Below are 18755 nucleotides of genomic sequence, written 5' to 3'. Positions count from 1 at the left end.
AAAGAAGGCCAAGTACTGGAGAGAGAAAAAGAAAAGCCCACGGCCTGTTTCAAGTACTGAAAAGCTCTCACATGAACTCTATCTTGGTGGGATTAAAATTGCTTATTAAGTTTGTATTTATTTTTTATTCAATATATACTACAAAATCTAATTCTTAACAGTCAATAAAATTTTAAAGGTTCATTCCTAATTCTTCTCTGAATTTTGTTAACTGTCAAGGGGACATACTCTGACAAAAACCTGATTCAGGCCAAATTGTGCTAAATAATATTTGACTTCAACAGTTGTAACCCTGTGTGTCTACGTTATATGCTTTCCTGTTCGACCAGGGTTCATATTTTATCATCTACATGTACCCTCTCTTTTTTCTTCTCTCTCCCCTACTTTTAAATCATTCTCTTCTGAAAGGTGACTTCTGTCAGTCTGGCTAAAGTTGCTGAGCTTATCGTATAAAATAATATCAGCTCAACTTAAGTAAATGCGAAACATTAGCTCAACAGGCCTGATGCGTCAGATGTGGTCATGAAGGGTGCACCAGTTTTAAAGGCTTTGATCGTTGAAAGTGTTAAAGAGGTGCTTAAAGAGCGATCATTCGATCTCTCAATCCATGGGCCTTAACTTGGGAGAGGAGACCTTTTTGAGATTTTAATAAAAGCTACCGACTGTATTCCTATGAAAGAAGAAACATGACCATTTATGAAAAAAATATACAGATACCCCCTAAACCCACATATACTTCTTAAGGACCTATAAATACTTAAAGTGAGCTCCAGAAATATTACATGTATGAATGAAAATTTAGGTAATACGAAAGACACACTCAATTACAGTATTGAGATCATAGATAGGATGGTGTTATAAACACTTTAAACATTAGTTATTTTTAATATTTCTGTCCAGCAAACATAAGAGGCCATGCCTACAAAAGTATAGGCAGGCTGTCCCCAATTTTCGTAGGTGGTATGTTTCTGAAAATCTGTTTGAAAGTCAAATTTCTGAAAGTTGAACAATTTATTTATGCTTTATGAGAAGAATTCTATTACCAATAATCAAAAACAAACAAACAAACAAAAAAAAACGATAGTCTCTAGTGGTTCTTGTACCCTGGGCCTAAATAATCTGGAAGATAGAGAACAGTCACTGGCAGCTGGCCCAAAGCACCCCCCTATCCACTGTGGGGGGGACTGCTCTCCTTCCCATAGGCTGTTGGCCTTCTCATGGTTCACCTACGGGGCAGTGACACTGCAATGTGCTAGGTGTATGGACCCAGGGCAGGAGAAAGAGATCTTGTTCTGTCTGTCACAATTACATAAGTGATTTTCCCGGTGTGGCCAGCCACCCTCCCTCCAAAGATCGTGCACAAGCCAGGGAAACAGAGAGGGCCTTCCGCTCTAGATGGTGGAAGCTGTGAGCAAGCAACCTCTACCCTCCTGTAGTACATTGGCTCAGCCGGTGCCCCCTAGAATGTAGGTGAAGTGGATACTGAAGTCCTGCCCCTGGCAGGGCGACAGATGTTGACTTAGGGAGTAAAGGATCTCAGTTACCACATGCATCCCTGTTTTTTTCACCAGAGGAATGGCTCTTTCATAGTGTGACTAACTTGGTAAGTGTACCAATCAGCTAATATATGAAAGAGCAACCTCAGCCTACTAAAAGTATCAAGGTACAAGGTGGAAAAGAGTGTGATGGAAGAGGCTGAGGTATGGAGGCCTGGCCTCGCAGCCCTATTTCAGGTGCTCACTCACTTTCCTCACCTGAGCCAGGTGGCCTGGATTGAAGCTCATGGGCTTTTCGGCTCTGCCATTTGACCTAGGCCTGTTGACATGACCAAAATTTCTATTGGTTTTAATTTCGGAGCTTGTGTTTCCTCCCAAGTCTCACAGACCAAACTCCTGTCTCCTCCCTGCAGGGGTGTCCAACCTGCAGCCCATGGGCCGCAAGTGGCCCAAGTTGGCTATGAATGCGGCCCAACACAAAATCATAAATTTACCTAAAACCTTTTCTTTGCTCATCAGTTTCCATTAGTGTTTGTGTATTTAATGTGTGGCTAAAGACAACTCTCCTTCTTCCAGTGTGGCCCAGAGACACCAAAAGGTTGGACACCCCTGCTATAGCATCTCACACTTGCTCTATTCTCATTGTACATATCTGGACTGAGGAAGGGCTGGATTTCACACCTAATTAAAACAGATTGTATTGCCTGCTGTTTCCTTTCTTGTTCATTTTCCCTTGTGCAGAGGCAGCTTTTTATTCTCATGCTAAGTCCTATCCCAGATACCCGCAGCTTAAGGGACAGAGAACAGCTGGGTTCCTACCAGACAGAGAGCGGGCCCTCTGTCGCCTGTTTCACCACGAGCCAGTTTTCCCTCCGATGCCCACTGCTGTGCCAGCCCTGTCCAAATTGCGCTCCCTCGGGGCGCACCGGCACTGAGCCTTCATGACCACTCCCCGTGGTGGGGTTCCTTGCCTGTTCCCAGTGAATGCCACCACAGGCTGGCTCCGTATTTTCACTCTAGTGAAAAGGAGACAAGTTAGTATTTTAAAACACACAGAGAACTATTTTAATCACTTTTTTCACTTTGCCATCAGTTCTGTGTCCCTACCACTGTGGGGGTTGTTAGGTGGGTGGTGTTCCCAAGTACACATCATCTTTGTGAAGTTGTATGGTTTTACAGAGTGAGAATTTTTTTCTTGTTTTTTTTGAATAGCCCAAATGCCTATTCAGTGCCAATCTAGGAAGAATGGAGTCAGCATTTTCACACCATTCCTTCCTCTGCAGTCCCTGAATAACCACCTAATCAAGATTTGTTTTCAATGGGGGACAAATCTTCCACCACAGAGTATTTCAGACGACCCCATTGGAATCTATACATTAATGCCCATTGGATGAAAAGGACATCTTTCTTTCACAAAAGCCTGGACATTGCCTTGTTGTGGCAGAAACTTTTTCCCACTGTATTAGTGTTAAAAAAAAAAAACATAAAAGAAAGCCTGGGAAAGGAATTGCTTCAGCATTGTGTGCTAGAAGGACGAGGCGTGCTTGAATGGAGAGCACGGTCCCCATCACATCTGTCCCCACGTCAGCAGAACCGCGTCAGCCTTTCCTGGCCGCTCACTGCTGTGCCGGACCAGTGCACTGGGACGTGGTTAAAAAGGGTGTCTGTGGAAACCCAGTAGGCTTGTCGGGTCAGTGTGTACGTGTGCAGGTTTGAGTTTGTCTCTGTGGCTTTCAGTGAACATGGCGACCCCATTACTGCAATGGCCATAATTCAGACTGCTTAACAGATATGTGTGTGTGTGATCACCCCGCAGGTTACCTGATTGCTTAGATAGACTCAACCACGTCTGTCAAACAAGTAGTGTAAATTTTTCTCATGAGATTGTGTGTGATATAATGACCATTTTTGCTGTTAACCATTTCCATCTCTAAAGCAGCCTCCTTCATCACTTTCAGTGTCTATTTTTTTTCTTTTATGTCCTGATAACTAGGATGGCCCTAGATCTTTGGGCAGTCCAACTTTCATTCCTCAGCAATCCAGTGTTATGCAGTGAAAAGACCATCAAAGTCATGGGTTCTAATCCCAACACTGCGATACTAGCTGTGTAAAACTTTGGGCCAATTAGACACTTTGAGAGCCTCGAACTCATCTTTTATCAAATAGTAATAGTAGGACCTGTCCTAAGAGCATGTAAGATTGTTGTAAATAGTAAATGAAGACGCTACGTGTGAAAGAGTTCCGAACACTGTAAAAACTGCATGCATGTTAACTATCGTGGTAATGTGATCGAGCGTCTTCCCAACTTAGCAGAAAGAGGACAGGTGTTCGTCATGTACAACAGCTCCAGAGACATGCTTGTGACTGGTGCTGTGAGCAGGTGTGCATTTAAAGTGTTTGCTCCTGTGGGAGAAGAACAGTCTCCCTGTGTCAGTGGGTCAGGCTGTCACAGCCCCAATCTCGCCACTTGTTGCCTTCCTACCGGGAGCTATTTGATACTTCCCTCGGAGATTTGATTTTATCAGAGAATCAGCTAGGTTTAGTGATGATGGACCTTGGTGATAGTAACATTGTGGTATGTATAGAAAACTCTACATTTTAATGCCAGGACAAGTTGTTTTATCTCTTGCATTGTTCCACTTATAAACCTAAAAAAAATATGTTCTTTATTAGCTGTCTGAGGCTATGTTGAAGACCAAGACCTAGAAAGACAAACACCGTAGCAGTCGATGGATATGTATACACGTAGCTGCAGGGGAGGCCTGAGAAACCTTTTCACACAGATTTACAGCACACCCATGGACACCTAAGACCTCATTCAGGGGCAAAGCATGCAGAAACAGCCAAGCAGATAAGAGTATGGACTCTAGTACCAGACTGCCTGGGTCCAAATGCTAACTCAACCACCAACTGCCTCTGTGGCCTGGAGCAAATTTCTTAATTTTCCTAGCCTCAGTTTCCTCATCTGAAAAATGAGGATAATAATTCTAGCTACATCATAGGGTTGTTCTGAGAATTAAATGAAATAATATAATAAAGTGGATAGACCAGTTCTAACAGTGGTTAGGATCTGACACATGGTAAGCTCAAAAACAGTCTTCTCTTGTTATCGTTATCATGGTACAAAGGCGTGCTGGACTCAGAAAGAACTTGGAACTTGGTCTGCTGACTTCGTTCCTGAATATTCCTTCCTGGGTTATTAGGGCCTTCTTCTGGGGCCATATTTTGTATTAACACAGTTATAGAGGATTCACCATGATTCTTTAATCTAGCAAAGACAATTTATTTTACATGATTGAAAAAAATAGACACAATAGCCTAATGAACTATTTTAGGCAAGGAACAGACCCAATGGAAGTTGAAATAAGAACGAATTCTCTTGTGTAAACATTTATGCAAATCGTACTACTGAAAGTGAACAGACAGACTCCAGGCATTTCTTAAGTGGATATATGTGAGGCTGACTAAGTGTGAAATGGGAACAAGAGAAATGAATGACTATAAAAGGATGTGGTCACACCGATGGAGCTAGGACAGCATGAGGAGATTGAGTGAAGCAAGGTAGGAATTCTAGCTGAGCTCAGACTTCCCAGAGCAGGTCCTGTCTCCTAAGGCCGAGGAGAAGGAACCTGAGGAGCTGTCTGCAGGCCATTTACCTAGGGGGCTACTTCCAACAAGACATAGAGTGCTGAGTCCCAGGCCAACAATCGGTAGTACTTTGGCCACCTGGTTTTGAAAGCCCACTCTCTCAAGCTAATGGTTCAGGTGTGAAGGCAAAAACAGGGAATCTGACTGAAGACTGGTTTGGAGACAGAGATTCTTTAGAGCCATTTGAAAGGTGAGGTAGAAAAAGAAGAAAGCCCTAAGACTGATTGTTACAGCTCCTGTATTCTTTCTCAGTCTGTGACCTCAGTGTTACTAACATTTTCCCTGGTCTTCCCAGTCTGGAGCATAGCAATGGCAGTGGGTCAGGCTGGCCACAGCCTCCACCCCGCTAACCATTGCCTTCCCACTGGGAGCTGTTCGATACTGCCCTCCAGCAAGTGCATAGAGCACCGATTACCTGCGGCGTTCGTACGTCCCACTCCTGGTTCACTCCTGCTGTCTTGACCGAATTGTTAACCCTGTTCCTTTCACTCCCAAAGTGCCCAGTTTGAATGGTGACTATGACCATCTCTTGTCCTCCAGGCTCCCAGATCAGTGCTGCCTTCATTAAGCCCCAGGAAATTCACAAAACCACCATGTTGCATACAGCCACCCTAGAAAGTTCCCTTATTATCAGGCATGACAAGAATGTCGTGTAGCATGTCCTATAGGTACAGAGAGTAGCAGGCAAACACCCCTTAGCTGCAGACTGCATTCCATAACCTCTCCCTCAACCAGAAAGCAAGGCAGCAGCTGTTTGGTGAGCATCTTAGTCTGGGTTCGGTTTTCCAAGAATTTTTGTATGCACGGTGTGGATTTGGGGAATATGCCATATAAATTAATAGGAAGGGAATTTATTTTTTACTATGAATATTATTGCAGTCCATGCATAAAATAAGGAACTTTGATAAGCCAGGAGAAGTGTAAGCTTTCCCAAAAGACTTGGGCTTAGGCCTGTCCGATGTAGAGGTAGACTTGAGAACAAGCATCCATTTGCCTTTCAGTTCTTATTTGCTGAAGTTGCAGGAGTGGACGGCAAATGGCCCATCTGTTTATTAGGCTACTCCAACTGACAACCCTGGCTGAAGCTCTAGGGGATTAACAAGGATTCAATACTCCCAAATAGTTGGGACACTCTTGGGACACAATTCAAGGTCCTGTTTCCATAAGACATCACACCTGCCGCTTGACCTCTGTGCAAACCTGCCCATCTCCCACCGAACTCTCTCGTGTCTTCAAGGGGGTGCTTCTAGGAGCCATGAGCATTGTTCACCTGAGGCCCAGGTGTTAGGAGTGCAGTCAGCTAGCTGACCCACACTCTGTTTGTGTCTGCCTTGGCATGCAGGTGACATCAGTTGCAAGGGGATGACCGAGCGCATTCACAGCATCAACCTTCACAACTTCAGCAATTCCGTGCTCGAGACCCTCAACGAGCAGCGCAACCGTGGCCACTTCTGTGACGTGACGGTGCGCATCCACGGGAGCATGCTGCGCGCACACCGCTGCGTGCTGGCTGCCGGCAGCCCCTTCTTCCAGGACAAGCTGCTGCTGGGCTACAGCGACATCGAGATCCCGTCCGTGGTGTCCGTACAGTCGGTGCAAAAGCTCATTGACTTCATGTACAGCGGCGTGCTGCGCGTCTCGCAGTCAGAAGCCCTGCAGATACTCACGGCCGCCAGCATCCTGCAGATCAAAACAGTCATCGATGAGTGCACGCGCATAGTGTCACAGAATGTGGGCGATGTGTTCCCGGGGATCCAGGACTCAGGCCAGGACACGCCGCGGGGCACTCCTGAGTCAGGCACATCGGGCCAGAGCAGCGACACAGAGTCGGGGTACCTGCAGAGCCACCCACAGCACAGCGTAGACAGGATCTACTCCGCGCTGTACGCGTGCTCCATGCAGAACGGCAGTGGCGAGCGCTCCTTCTACAGCGGTGCGGTGGTCAGCCACCATGAGACTGCGCTCGGCCTGCCCCGCGACCACCACATGGAAGACCCCAGCTGGATCACTCGCATCCACGAGCGCTCGCAGCAGATGGAGCGCTACCTCTCCACCACCCCCGAGACCACGCACTGCCGCAAGCAGCCCCGGCCTGTGCGCATCCAGACCCTGGTGGGTAATATCCACATCAAGCAAGAGATGGAGGACGATTACGACTACTATGGGCAGCAAAGGGTGCAGATCTTGGAGCGCAATGAATCCGAAGAGTGTACGGAAGACACCGACCAGGCCGAGGGCACCGAGAGTGAGCCCAAGGGCGAAAGTTTCGACTCGGGCGTCAGCTCCTCCATAGGAACGGAGCCCGACTCTGTGGAGCAGCAGTTCGGGCCTGGGGCAGCTCGGGAAGGCCAGGCTGAACCCGCCCAACCTGAGCAGGCTGCGGAAGCCGCTGTTGAGGGCGGCCCGCAGCCCCACCAGCCAGAGACAGGTGCCTCCTCTCCAGAAAGAAGCAACGAGGTGGAGATGGACAATACAGTCATCACTGTCAGCAACAGCTCCGACAAAAGCATCCTGCAGCAGCCTTCAGTCAACACATCCATCGGGCAGCCATTGCCAAGTACCCAGCTCTACTTACGCCAGACAGAAACCCTCACCAGCAACTTGAGGATGCCTCTGACCTTGACCAGCAACACACAGGTCATTGGCACAGCTGGCAACACCTACCTGCCGGCCCTCTTCACTACCCAGCCCGCGGGCAGCGGCCCCAAGCCTTTCCTCTTCAGCCTGCCACAACCCCTGGCAGGTCAGCAGACCCAGTTTGTGACAGTGTCCCAGCCAGGCCTGTCGACCTTTACTGCACAGCTGCCAGCGCCACAGCCCCTGGCCCCATCTGCAGGCCACAGCACAGCCAGTGGGCAGGGCGAAAAAAAGCCTTATGAGTGCACTCTCTGCAACAAGACTTTCACCGCCAAACAGAACTACGTCAAGCACATGTTTGTACACACAGGTGAGTGCAGGCCCCCTGGGGGGCCTGACGGCAGAGGGGGATGTGAGGGGGCTGTGGGAAGGGACAGGCAGGGCAGTAGGTAGAAGGGAAGGTTTGGAGTCATTTTTTAGATGTTAAGGAAACCCCACTGCAAGCCACCTTTTAGAAGCCCCAACTGTGCCCCCATCCTAGGAGCAGAGCACCTGGACCAAAGACAAAATCACAGAAACCCTTTATGGAGAAGGGCCAAATGGGGAAAAGCCTGATAAAGAATTTGCAGGCACAACATCCTTTAAATATATTGAACTCTGTAACACATTCTTTGATCCGAGGTGTGTGCAGAACTGGAAAAGTCCTTGCAGACCATACACTCCAGTCACCTCAGTGTACACACTAAAGTCACTGGGCAGAGCAAGGATGAGGATTGCAGTCTGTAGTGAGCTCTGTGTGAACCAGTAGCTTGAAGAGGCCACAGCAAGGCTGGTGCAAGCTTAAGCTGCATTTGCGGTCCCTGGAATGAGGAGGGGTGACAGACTCACTATTTTCCATTCTCCATTTTCAGTATGTAGAGACCACAGTCAGTTGTGGGTACAACCTTTTAAAAGGACCATAGACTAAACGGGACACAGTCAGAGGAGTGTGAGTAGTGTGACGAAGGGGCGCAAAGCCTTGGCACACGAATCATGGTGGAAGGTCCTGGGTGTTCAGACTGCAGGGAAGAAGACTCAGGGCGTCACATAAGCCATCCTCAGGTATTCCAGCTGCGGGGACAGCATAATGTCGTAGTCAAGCTGGAGCTCTGGAGCCAGATTGCTTGGGTTTGAATTTAGATTTAGCAACTACTGAACTTTATCATCCTGGGAAAAATTATTTAACCTTTCTATACTTCCGTTTCCTTGTCAACATAAGGGGGATAATAGTGATAGATCTTTCATACGCTGCTGTTGTGAGGATTAAATGAATTCATATACATGAGATTCTTTAAACAATTCCTAGCACATAGGCACTCTATAATTGATAGCTATTATTAGCACTTCCAACATTATTTAAATGGTTAGGAGGAAAGAGGGAGTAAGCTTGTTTTGTTTGGGTCCAAAAGGTAGAACTGGACCAATGACTGGAAGCAATAAGGATATTCTTTCAACCAAATAAAATAAAATGATTGTTGACAGTCAGAGCTGCTCTAAGATGGGATAGACAACCCCCAAAGGGAATGAGTTCCTAGAATTAGAAGTGTTCAAGGAGAGAATGGTCATTTCCTAAGGATGTTGTAGGAGGGATTCAGTCTTCAGGTGAGCAGTTGGGCAAGACAGTGCTTCATCCCTGGATCCTGTGGTTCTAGGGCTAAGATCTGACCTCCCAGCCAGTGCTCTTTCCCAGCTCTATAATGGGACAGACATAGAAGCTAGAACTACATGGATGTTCTGCCATGTGAGGGACCACACATGCAGTATGATTTCACAAAGACTCTCATGTACCTGGAAATACCTATTCCAACAATGGTCACCACATTTGAAATTTCTGTTTTGAGAGTCACTCTTCTGGTAAACCTCTGGTTCCATCATATCCTTGCTAAAGGACAAATAAATTGCCAGGAGAAAGTTACATATTGAATTACAATACACAGAAGCAAATTAGCTCCTCAAGCAACCTTGTTTCTCAGATCCGCTAGCAGGAATGGCCAGCCACAGGACACAAAGCATGCAATTGTGAATTGGAGAATAGAAGGGAAGGAGAGCAACAGACACTGAGAGAGGGTACACAACGTGGACGTGAACAACTACGCTAGGACGTTACTGAAGATGAACTTTTCCTTCTTTGCAGTTCAGCTTAAGGCAGGACATCGTGTAAATCCATGTACATACCTTTATGCAAATCAGTTGTTTTGAAAGAGGACAGTTTTCATACCTCCCAAAAAACACACCGAGGCACTACTGAATTTAGGAAGAAAATCGGGTCATGGTGAGACGCTATGTTACTTGCGGTAAATGTGAATGCGCCGGTAACCTGCAATCAATCAAGGAAATTTTCCATGTGGTGCGGGTGTCATCATTATTTGGTAAATTAATCAAGTAGTAATACTTTTATTTATGATTTACAGAGTGCTCTTAGGTAGTTTATGTTCTTTCGTCCTCTAAATAACTGTCTAGAAACCATCAAATTAAGGATAAGGGGGAAAAGAAACTATTTGTGGAAGTGTCTTGTTAGGCAAAGTTGACTTTGCTGGTCTTGAGTAAACATTTCTATGCTCTCCTTCTGTGTATCTCTTCCAGTAGACCTAGCAGAATAAAACCCACACATTCTTGTAGATCACATATTGCAATAAGACTTTAAATTTGCAAGATAAAATTTTCAGTGTACTACTAAAATTTGTCTTTTTAGTGCATAAATGCATTTGTCCAATGGATTCACCAGAGGATTCTGTGGTTAACCCAAATAACTAGATTTGCCCATAAGAAAACCAGCAATGGATTTGTACATTTATGCATCATAGATACAAAAGCTACAAGTAAAATCATTTTATAAATTTAAGTAATGCTTAAAGTGTAGCCTTCAGATGTGTAGTAAATGATGAGGGTCTCGGTAAATTATGAAGGTGTCTGTATTAGTGTATATAATATGGACACATCTGAGAACAATTAATAATGTACATATATCAGTCTTAGCACCTCACTTAAAAGAAAATGTCTTCCCTTTCACCCCAGAATTATTTGGCAATGTCAGTGTAGAAGGGCCATCTGTCTATCAAGACTTTATCTGACTGAAGGAGTCCATAACCTTACAAAGTTGAAGAATAACTAGTCTAGATTTTCAAAGCAAGACGGCTTGATCATAAGGAAGTAATGCAGGACCTGGACTCACTGTGGCCCACATTTCTAAAGAAAGTTTTCTCCTGCTTCTTGGGAAAACATCAAAAAACTGGAGCCTCCCAATCTTACAAAAATTTAGACAAAAAGTCCAAATATTGGTCTAAAAATGCTCTAGAAAGTACTGGGGCTACTTGGAAGAGTAAGGATGGATTCAGAATTCTTAACTGTAGTCTAAGCAAAACAGAACCCTCCCAATAAAGAGTATTAACAGAGCTCAAAGGATGAAAATCTGGGTCCTTGGCATCACAGCTACTCTCTGTAGTAACTGGCTTTGCATTTCAGTAGCTCCAGGTTTTAATGTACTCAACTTGCATTCAACAACTGCAGAAAATCAATTTTGAAATTGAATTCCAAGTAAAATTTTGTGGAGGGGCACTTTAATGGTCGACATAGTCATTGAAAAGGAAGTGTTTGAGACAAAGCACTAGTCTGTCGTACTGACTTGGGAGCAAAGCTCTACCTTAGAGAACCAAGGAAGCTAAAGCATATTCCAGAAGGCTTATAATACTAAAACTTAGGCTGGGGACATAAGTGAGACATGATTGTACTAGACTAACAGTATTTGGGTAGAGTTTGGTTCCTCTAATTGTGGCCTTATACAAGTCACTTAACTTCATAACCCTCAGTTTCTTTAAGTTTAAAATGGAAATAATAATTTGCCTGCCTTTTGAGTAGCTGTAAAGGTATGATGCATGTGAGAGCTTTTCATAAAAGGTGAAGCACTACTTACTGTTTAAAAAAATTATCATCATTATTACGTTTGCCCCCTCCTCCCAGGAGACAGTGACTTTCTTTGCTCTGTATCCAATCTCTGAATAATAAGCTCTCAACGTGTTTCCTCCCGCTACGGAATTCAAATGCTGAAGCAATGTCCTACTCCTTGGGTTTCCCTTGAACTTCTGTGGTAAAATGAACATTGTTTTTGATATCTTACGGACTTTTTTAAGAGAAAAAGAAAATCTCTCACTGAATTTCTTTCTTCTACCAAAACAACCACAGTAGGACTTCACCTCTTCTAGGAGTTTCTTGAGTTCACTTTACTGCAGCTTTATAAAATTTGTGAGGAAGTAAACCAAGAATTAGGAAATATTTGAAAGCAAGAGAATCCGAGAAAAAATAAGATAACACAAATCATCCTGTCATGGAACAAAAGAGGATTTCTCTATGCTTTCTCCCAAGAGAAAAAAAAGTCAATGTGGCATCTAATGAACAAGCTGAACTAACAAGCAAATACAGACAGACTCATAGATGGAGAGCGGGCTGATGGCTGGAGGGGCGTTGGTGATGGGGTGGAGGGATAGACCAAAAAGGAAAAGGACTCATAGACAGGGACAACAGTGTGGTGATTGCTAGAGGGAGGGTGTATAAGGGGGATAAATGGCAATGGAAAAACACAATAAAAAATGTTTAAAGAGTCCAAGGAGTGGGAATGGAAGGGAAAGATGGGATGAGAGAGGGTAAGCCTTGGTGTCAGCGTGGCTGTGGAAGGCAAGTAGTAGAGAAAATTTAAAGATAACTTTGGAGCACTGGTTCAGAAAATGCGATTCCCATGCCAGCAGCATACAAATTCTCAGGTCCAACCCAGACCCAAATCAGAACCTCCAGGGATGGAACCCAGCAATCTGCGTTTTAACAAGCCCTGATTCACAAATTGGGAATCGCTTCCCTAGATGGCCTAGGTGATTGGGAGGATAGCCTCAGGTTGCTTTTGTTTCATAACATTGTTCTCTAAAATTCCACTCATAAGAACCTATGTGTTTGGAAAAAGTAAATCAGAGTTATGGATAACAGCTTGATTTTATTATGGAAGCAAGTATCTTTCATGTGAGAGGTGAACTAAGTCTCTCGAACTGCGCAGGTACCATGGCAAAAGTTCCCCTTCGGGCACTCGGCAGGACGGACTTGTCATGTCGTTCTGTGGATGTCTTTATACCTTCCCGTTAAGATGTAAGCTCTGTGAGAGCAGAAATAAACTTTATATATATTTATATATCTATAAAAGATACATACAGATATATATATATATATCTTATACCTCAAATATACCCAGCATAATACCTTATAGACAATAAACATTCAATAAATGTTGATTAATAAATGAATCAAATTCTCTTGTAATGATGCCTAATCACTTCCAAAAGGAAAAGTGCTGTATTTCCACAGAGTGGTTTACTTACTGTATCATGTAGCTCCATAGAAATAATGCAGAAATACTTTGCACATTTATATAGTAAGTGCTTTCTCCAAATATGTGAACGTGTTCCAAATACCATGTTCTATTGTTCTTACTTTGCTCTATATAACAAAATTGCACACATAATAGTAACACCGACCAAGATGCTCTTCAGCATCTTTATTCACCACCAGAGAGGTATAGGGTTATTAAACTTAGCAAACATAAATACAGAATACCCATTAAATTTGCATTTTGGATGAACAGTAAGTATTTTTTAGTCTCAGTATGTCTCATGCAATATTTTTTACATACTTACACTAAAAATTCACTGTTTATCAGAAATTCAGATTTTACTGGGTATCACATATTTTATCTGGCAACGCTATGTAAGTGGAACTTTCTTTTTTTTTACATTTTATTTTATTTTGTGTATATAGTATTTTTATTGTTTATTCTACTACAGTTGTCCCAATTTTTTCCCTTTTGCCCCCCTCCACCCAGCCAACCCCTCTCTCCCACAGTCAATCCTCTCCCCATTGTCCATTCCCATGAGTCATTCGTATATGCTCTTTGACTGATGCCTTCCCCTTCCTTCCACCATTACCCTCGTCCCTCCTCCCCTCCTGCAGCTATCAGTCTGTTCCATGTTTCCATGCCTCTGGTTCTATTTTTCTCATTAGTTTGTTCTGTTTGTTAGATTCCAGTTATAAGTGAGGTCATACGGTATTTGTTTTTCGCCAACTGGCTTATTTCACTTAGCATAATACTTTCCTGTTCCATCTATGCTGTCATGAAGAGTAGGAGTTCCTTCTTTCTCTCTGCTGTGTAGTATTCCATTGTGTAAATGTACCACAGTTTTTTAACCCACTCATCTGCAGATGGGCACTTGACTACTGTAAAGAGCACTGCTGTGAACATAAGGCTGCATAAGTTCTGAATTGGTGTTTCGGGATTCTTAGGGTATATTCCCAGCAGTGGAATCACTGGGTCATAAGACAGTTCCATTTTAAACTTTTTGAGGAAATTCCATACTGTTTCCCACAGTGGCTGCACCAGTCTGCATTCCCACCAACAGTGCTCTAGGGTTCCCTTTTCTCCACAACCTCGCCAGCACTTGTTTGTTGATTTATTAATGGTGGCCATTTTGGCAGGTGTGGGGTGATATCTCTTTGTGGTTTTAATTTGCCTCTCTCTGATGATGATGAGCATCTTTTCAAATGTCTATGGGCCGTGTGTATGTTCTCATTGGAGAAGTGCCTGTTCAGGTCCTTTGCCCATTTTTAAATTGGGTTGTTTGTCTTCCTGGTGTTGAATCATATGAGCTCATTATATATTTTGGAGATTAAACCCTTGTCTGATGTATCATTGGCAAATATGTTTTCCCATACACTCGGTTCCCTTTTCATTTTGATGATGATTCCCTTAGCTGTGCAGAAAGTTTTTCATTTGTTGTAGACCTATTTGTTTATTTTCTGCTTTATTTCTCTTGCTCCAGAAGACATATCGGCAAAAATATTGCTAGTGGGTTGTCTGAAATTTTACTGCCTGTGTTTTCCACTTGGACTTGTATAGGATCATGGCTTATATTTAAGTCCTCTATCCATTTTGAGTTTATTCTGGTGTATGGTATAGGTCGGTGGTCTAGTTTCATTTTTTTTGCATGTACCAGTCCGGTTCTCCCAACACCATTTATTGAAGAGACCACTTTGACTCCAATGTATGCTCGTGCCCCTTTTGTTAAGTATTAGTTAAAATAGAGATATGGGTTTATTTCTGGGCTCTCTATTCTATTCCATTGATCTGTGTGTCTGTTCTTATGCCAGTACCAGGCTGTTTTGATTGCAGTGGCCTTGTAGTGTAGTTTGGTATCAGGTATTGTGATCCCTCCAATTCTGTTCTTCTTTCTCTGGAATTTTCTTTTGAAACCCAATCTCAGAACTTTTGCTTTAAAATCTATATATGAATATAGGTTAGCATATGTAGTTGCTTAAAAAAAATTGTTGAGTAAGTGAGTGAGTGTTCAGAAATGTGATCATGCTTTCCAGGAGAATTTAATTCAAGAAACTTATACATAAATGCATTATTTTCTCAGCACGGCTTGAATTTCTTTTCTTTCCTTTTTTTTATTTGCCAGAGAATGTATTGTATCCATGTTTCCACTTGTGTTTTCTTTACCAGCAAATGGTATATGTTTGGGCTTTTCTCTGAATTATATTATCAACAGCCCATTGAGTGGTTTTTAGTATCCTCTGCATGTTTGGTAATTTTGTTTACTTTGAGAAGCTCAGCAGTTTCAGCCATGAACTTGATATAAATAGATATAGCAATGGTAGTAACATAATAATGTCATCAATAGAGTAATAATAGTGAGATCAAGATAATAATATGAAAATTCTCAAACAGAGGCTGGGTTACTAATTACATTAAGCTGTGGAATAATGAATGAATATGAGGTTTGACGTAAGAAAGGCTTAGCTTTGCCACCTTATGACTGACTGACTTTAGGAAAATTCTATTATCAATCTGCGCCTCAGATATTTGCCGTGTAAGGAATAGATCTTAATAGTAGTTACTTTACATGGTTGTGCTGAGAACCAAATAACATAATTAACATAAAAGCACATAGCTGTAAATTCTGTAAAATTATAAAACCATTTAGGAACATCCATGTTACGTGTTACAGTGGTATCATGTATTCTGTAGTGCAATCCAGAGAGCAGAACGTTGTTAACAGGGGAAGGAGGGGATAATCTATGTGGCTCATACTCTCAGCTATTACTGACTTGCTGAGTGCCCTTCAGAATGTTACTATACCTCTCTAATGGAGATACCATCTTCTGGGGATGTTAATATCTACCCCAGTCCTAACGCTATAAGAAAAATCAAGTAATATGGGTGAAATTCCCTGAGATCTTCAAATTTCTGTTTAACACCAAAATATTTTAGTTGTCTTTGAAGCCACAGATATTATGTGAATGCAATGTGTCCCCAGTAGGCAACCCCGCCTCCCCACCCCACTCCCCACCCTCCACAGAGGGCCTCATAGTCCAAGCCGACTCCAGGATGGCACCCCAGAACTGGAGAGAAAGGCTGGCAGGCAGTTACAGCAGCCGTATCTCAGGTGTGCGGGCCCTCCTCCAATGGACTTCTCTGGTGGGGAGCAAACTCTGTGCTCAGTGAAAGCGGGTTCCATCTGACCACCCTCCTGCTGCTGTCACTAAACCTTTCCACTTTCTGTTCCAAACTGGATTTTCCCCATTTAGAGGACCTGCACTTTCAGGGCCCCCTCCTACTTTCCTGGCCCGTAACCACCACCCCCAGACCATACTCCCTCCCCTCATGCTTCCCTGATGCCTGCCCTCTCACCACGCACCAGACCTGGTTTTCTGACCCCTCACTGTACTCACCTAAGAAGGGTATTGTGCTAAAGCAGGTGATGGAGAAGCCTAGAGAATGGGAGGGACAGGTGGGAACAGTGGTCAGAAAAACATCCTGGTAACAACATTCGGTGTCCTTTCTGCAGCCCAGGAAAAGCCGGTTAGAATGAGAAAGAATCAGGAGAATAAATGGGTTCTTGCTGAGCTCCCAATATGAGGTCGCTATTCAGAATTGGGTGGCTTGGCCCATTAGGATGTCTTTTACCTGAACTTTGGGCAGACTCTCTGCATCTATTAACCTCTCTCTCTCTTTCTCTTTACCTCCCACACTTGTTAGTCATGGCAGAGGAAGGGTCAATAATGGTCCACGAGGAGGAGCTGAAAAGGGGCTGTTTAGAGAGGATGCATCAAAAAAATGGAGAAAAGCATATGCGTTCACTACCCTCCCACCCTTGGAATAGTACAGGACACTGCCTCCCGATCGATTTCTCTACTTGCTGTTGCGTTTCTTTATCTACGGAGCTCAGTTGTTACTTGCTAGGAAATCCTCTGTCTGTGCTATCTGCTGACATTGTATTCATGGCACCACTTCTTTGCACTAGCATATGTCACAGAGAGTAGACTGTATACCCTTAACTCTGAATTATTACGTAACTGCAATATTGATCATCGGAAACCATTGTTTTTCAAATCCTGAGCTGGCTTCCCTACACCATGTAAGTCATTTCTCAATTGATTTCATTTATTGTCAGTTCGTTTGTGCCAAAGGGAACAGTGAAATTTTTCTTAAAATGATCACATACTCTGTGCCTAGTGCCTTATCTTTAATTTTCAAAATACCTTCACAAGACAGGTACTTACTATATTATTCTCAAGTTACAGATAAGGAAACTGAGGCTTAGAGAGGTTAAGTAACATGCCCAACTCACTCAGCCAAGGAAATTGAATTCATATGTGACTCTTGCATCTGATTAGCCCCTAAATGGATCATTTTAAAGCTAAGGAACTTATATGAGCCACCCCCCCCGCCACATTATAATTCTAGTGTCTGTTTTGTACTTTGTGTTTTTTGCTTTGAATCTAACAATCAGACTTGCCACCTCTGGCCATAGGTTCGGACCTGAAAAACCATCCACAGCCACGCATGTAAACTTCCTTTCTCCACCCTGACAGCAACAGTCCACAGGCTGCATCCGTTTCACGTGTAATGTTGAAAGCCCTTTTGGAATCGCTATAAGTAATATGCAGGAAAATAACGGGAAAGAAAAATACTTAACATTTCTACTGAGTGATATTGTTTCAAATCCAAACATGTAGAAATGAAAGCTGTGGACACCTGCCTACTCTGAAAACACACCCCATTTAGTAAGACAGTCCCTGAAATGCCCATGTTGCCCCAGGATGGCCCCTTAATAATTACTGAGAGCACTTCCCTTTAAGGAGCTGCCAAGTGCTTCCTTCGCAACATTTTCCCCCATTAGCTGTCATATCATTTTTCTGTGGCAGCGAAGGCCGCAGGATGCCTTGCCCTATATAAGATGTGGGACTGCCGATGCACTGAGTGATTTAAGCAGGTTGCCCTCAGGTCACACAGACAAGGCCTGGGCTGGAGTCCTCAGGGGTTGTGGGCACAGTGGGCAGAAGACAAGGCAACTAAGTGTGCAAGGACCACGGCAAGTGCTCGGTCCTGCTCCTCACTTTCAGAAGGAAACAAACCCAGAGAGACGAAACCACTTAGGAAGGCCAGGGCCGCGCATAATTAACGGCCACACCACACTCCGTGCATACAAACCACACACAGATCTGTGCTCTGAAGGGAAAGATGACAACTGTGAAGAATCGATTTAAAGTCAGAGTAGAAGGGTGTGAAAGTGAAAAGCTCCCTCAGTGACCTTGCCTACAGGAAAAACACACTAGAAGGAGGAAAAAGTTTCAAACGGCAAGAGCTCCTTAACATAGAAGTTTCAGCTTCCTAGCAGCCAAAATACCATCTGGTACTTAGGAAGTCATGCTTCCCAATAAAGGTGATGGGTGGACATGTTTTAAAAGATAGTTGGCCGACCTATCATAGCCTCTAGAAAGTATATCGGAAGTACCAGGAGGGCAGAGGCCAGCTTTAGTTCCAAACGTGTTTATAGTTGACAGAAATGTTTCAACTAAAAACAACACGCATGACCATCTGTCCTAGGGAGTCTCTCAGTTCAAAAAACGTATCTGTGTAAACACCACGCATAGGCTGAACTCTTAGGAATGAGGCTTCCT

The 18755-nt window shown here is 43.7% G+C and overlaps 1 protein-coding gene across 38 annotated transcripts in view; it reads left to right on the top strand.

Annotated features, from left to right (window-relative positions):
- The window catches only part of ZBTB20 (zinc finger and BTB domain containing 20), an 830054-nt gene that overhangs the window by 785200 nt on the left and 26099 nt on the right, over nt 1-18755 (top strand). For all 38 annotated transcript variants that reach the window (XM_071220624.1, XM_053918373.1, XM_053918396.1 and 35 more), the window contains one exon: nt 6487-8091. In XM_071220624.1, coding sequence (XP_071076725.1) covers nt 6487-8091 — 1605 coding nt within the window. The remainder of the gene's footprint in view (nt 1-6486; nt 8092-18755) is intronic.

The sequence above is a fragment of the Desmodus rotundus genome, chromosome 2 (assembly GCF_022682495.2).
Source record: "Desmodus rotundus isolate HL8 chromosome 2, HLdesRot8A.1, whole genome shotgun sequence".
NCBI lineage: Eukaryota > Metazoa > Chordata > Mammalia > Chiroptera > Phyllostomidae > Desmodus > Desmodus rotundus.
Note: the sequence above shows the minus strand (reverse complement) of the source record. Positions and strands in the feature narration are given on the sequence as shown.